At 35.8% G+C, this 2,968-nt stretch overlaps 1 protein-coding gene across 1 annotated transcript; it reads right to left on the bottom strand.

The window, feature by feature from the left end:
* Window positions 1-267: 267 nt before the first annotated feature.
* Window positions 268-2,808, bottom strand: LOC104947354 (alpha-tectorin-like). Its single transcript, XM_010773349.1, has 5 exons — window positions 2,611-2,808; window positions 1,750-1,913; window positions 991-1,239; window positions 468-630; window positions 268-378 (listed from the first exon to the last, which is right to left on the bottom strand). The coding sequence occupies exons 1-5, from the start codon at window positions 2,764-2,766 to the stop codon at window positions 268-270; spliced, it is 843 nt and encodes a 280-aa protein (XP_010771651.1). The 5' UTR covers window positions 2,767-2,808.
* Window positions 2,809-2,968: the final 160 nt, after the last annotated feature.

The raw sequence follows: 2,968 nt of genomic DNA, 5'->3' as shown, positions 1-2,968 counted from the left end.
ATTGTGTGAAATTTAGAAAAAATTTGAACATTCTGAAAAAAAGTTAACGTTCAGAAAATAAGTACAAAAATCTAAATTCACAAAAAATGTATATAAAAGGTTCCAAAGTTGCCCTAATGCTCTCCCGAGAACCAGTAAACGTCCAAAACATACATAAAATGTTTCTTGTGGAAAATAATATGATGTATGTACGATATGATAATATAATGTGTTTAATTATAATACGCTTTGCTTTGAGTCCCCTGCAGAAGAATAGTAAACAAACTTTCAAAACCTGAACTGATTCGACTCACCTCTCCTTCTGATGGGCCCCACACTCAGGATGTGCTCTTGATGGTTACCTTCCTCTGAGTACATCCTTCTTTTGTGAGGACAGTTCTGTATACACAACATAATATCACATTCATGCAGCAGACAAAGTTTCATAACCTTTATTAAAAAAAAAAAACATTCGAACAAGTCCTCACCACTTTGCAGGCGCTAATTTCCGAGTCGCACAGCGTGACGTCGCAGTGGAGATGAACCTCGTCGTAATCTCCGATGAATTTGAAGACGGTGACGTGGAAACGGCAAGTCAACGACACGCCATTTTCTGCCATCCCGATGGTGTTGTCCTTGATGTTCGGACACCTGGAGAGGGACGTTAAAGGAACAAGAAGTGAAGAAGATTTACTTTACTATTGTGTTTTTCAAAAAATATTATATAAAAAAAAGATTGTTAAAATGATATTGAACCTTTTTTTAAATAATAAAAATATATGAAAAGATTTTTTTTCAAAAAAAAATTAAATAAAAAAGATATTTTAAATAAACCTAAAGACGGATTGTGGAATGAAAACCTAAAATAAAGATATTTTAAAAGCATAAGAAGTCAAATATGTAATAAAACTGCAAAAAATATTTGTATGGACCGTGTGTGTGTGTGTGTGTGTGTGTGTGTGTGTGTGTGTGTGTGTGTGTGTGTGTGTGTGTGTGTGTGTGTGTGTGTACCCTCTCTCGATGATGATGTAGCGCAGGCGGTCGCTGCTGTATCGTGACGGCGTGGCCCAGCACATGTTGACGATAAGGATCAGCTGGTTCTCGTCGGCTCCCTCGACGAAGACTCCGACGAAGAGGATGTCCCGCGTGCTGAGCACCACTTCGCCCTCTCTGTAGGGGTTTCTGTACGAAGAGTTCTTATACAGAGCCATCTTCGTGACAAAGTTCCCCTCCTGAGTCGGTAACGTCAGGTTTATCACACTGCAGGGGGGGGGAATTAAACCGGGGGTTGAAATTACAAATAATATTTAGTTTTGTTTAAATTGAACGGATTCAAATCTGTTCAAAAAACAGATTCTACATTTAAGAATGAAAACAATTATAATGATAACATGTAAATTAGTGTAAATAAAAAATAAATATAGGTCCAAAATATTGTGTTAAAAGTCAAAATTCTGAAAAGAAGTGAAAGTTCTGAAAAAAGTCGTAATTGAGCAAATATAAAAAAATTCTTAAAAAAAGTCAAATTCTGAAAAAAAGTCAAACTACTGAAAAAAAGTCTAAATTCTGAAAAAAAGTCAAACTACTGAAAAAAAAGTCAGAATTGTGAAAAAAACACATTCCATAAAAAAAGTTGAGATTTAGAAAATATTTCAAATTCCTGAAAAAAATTCTGAGAAAAAACCCTCAAAATTCGATAGAAAAAATTAAGATTTTGAAATGAATTCAAAATTCTGAAAAACTATTTTAAACATTATTAAAGTGTCGGACCTGAGCATGGGCTTGAGGACGGTCTCCAGAGAGATCTTCAGGTCCAGCTCGTAGGCGCAGGAGAACTCAACGTTGATGGTGCGGTCTCTCGTGATCACGTTCCCCGTGTTGTTCACGCTCTCAATCCACACCGTGTTCTTATACATGATGTGGGTCCCGTTAGACTGTAAATTATAAGTATATATTTCACTGGAGAACACCTTACATTTTGGGAAACACTGCTTCAGAGTGAAATTAGAGGTTACTATTAATCTCATGTCTGTGTTTGTTAAATACAGAGCTGTTAACTTAGCTTAGCTTAGCATGGCCTAGCATACACCTCTAAAACTTACCAATAAATGTATGTATTTCATAAATAAAATAAAAAACATACATTTATATTTAAATTGGTGTTCGAACTTCTTGTGATTAGTCATGTTGCTCACTATATTTATTTTGTAATTTATTACATGTTTTTGGTTTGGTTTGGTTATATTTTTGTTTGTCTGTTTTGTCTGAAGTGTAGGTCTTTGTATTGTATCATAATTTTACGTTGAAAAAAACAACTTGGCTAACCCTGCAGGATACTTCTTCCTGCAATGTCCATATTTAATGATATATTTTAATATAATATAACATTACAGAAAATTATGTTACATCCAAGTTTTAAAGGCTTTATTGACATTTGCATAAAGGTTGTTGGAAATCAACATTTTAAGTCCCTCTAATAGTGAAACATACAATATAAATAAGACGCAAAAGAAATAAAGTAATTGAATAGTGCAAGAAAAAAGCAGTACGTGTTTCATCAAAATTGTTACCAATTCATGTTTGATTAATTGTCTGATTACATTATTAATAAAAAAATGAATATATCATCACCTGTACGATGGATCCGCAGTGGCCCTTGGTGTTGTTGATGTGGAAGGAGATGAAGTCTTCGCCCTCGATGCCTCCGCAGTGCTCGTCGTTGATCCGGACGTCTTCTCGCTCGAAGCCCAGCTGGAAGAGCTTACACTTTGAGATGGAGACCTCCATCTTAGCGTGTTTACAGGTCACCTCCGCCTGAATGATGTCATCATCGCCTGCACACACACAAAAGTTCTACTATTATACTATTTGTAGGCCTATATTATAGGTCTGCTGCTGGCCACGCCCTTTTGGAGCATCCACATGCAAGCAGTGAGCTCTGTGAAGAGAAGAGTGATTGAACGCCATATTATGTTCCAAACCACATCAA

This window comes from Notothenia coriiceps, unplaced genomic scaffold (genome assembly GCF_000735185.1).
Source record: "Notothenia coriiceps isolate Sejong01 unplaced genomic scaffold, NC01 NC01_scaffold00012434, whole genome shotgun sequence".
Taxonomy (NCBI): domain Eukaryota; kingdom Metazoa; phylum Chordata; class Actinopteri; order Perciformes; family Nototheniidae; genus Notothenia; species Notothenia coriiceps.
This window is presented reverse-complemented; position numbering and strand designations above follow the sequence as displayed.

Excerpts from the sequence above, each read along its gene's own strand:
- LOC104947354 (XM_010773349.1), bottom strand. The coding sequence starts at position 2,766 with ATGGAGGTCTCCATCTCAAAGTGTAAGCTCTTCCAGCTGGGCTTCGAG. Across the intron at positions 631-990 it reads TACATCATCATCGAGAGAGG|GTGTCCGAACATCAAGGACA; the intron begins GTACACACACAC and ends GTCCCTCTCCAG. Across the intron at positions 379-467 it reads AAATTAGCGCCTGCAAAGTG|AACTGTCCTCACAAAAGAAG; the intron begins GTGAGGACTTGT and ends TTGTGTATACAG.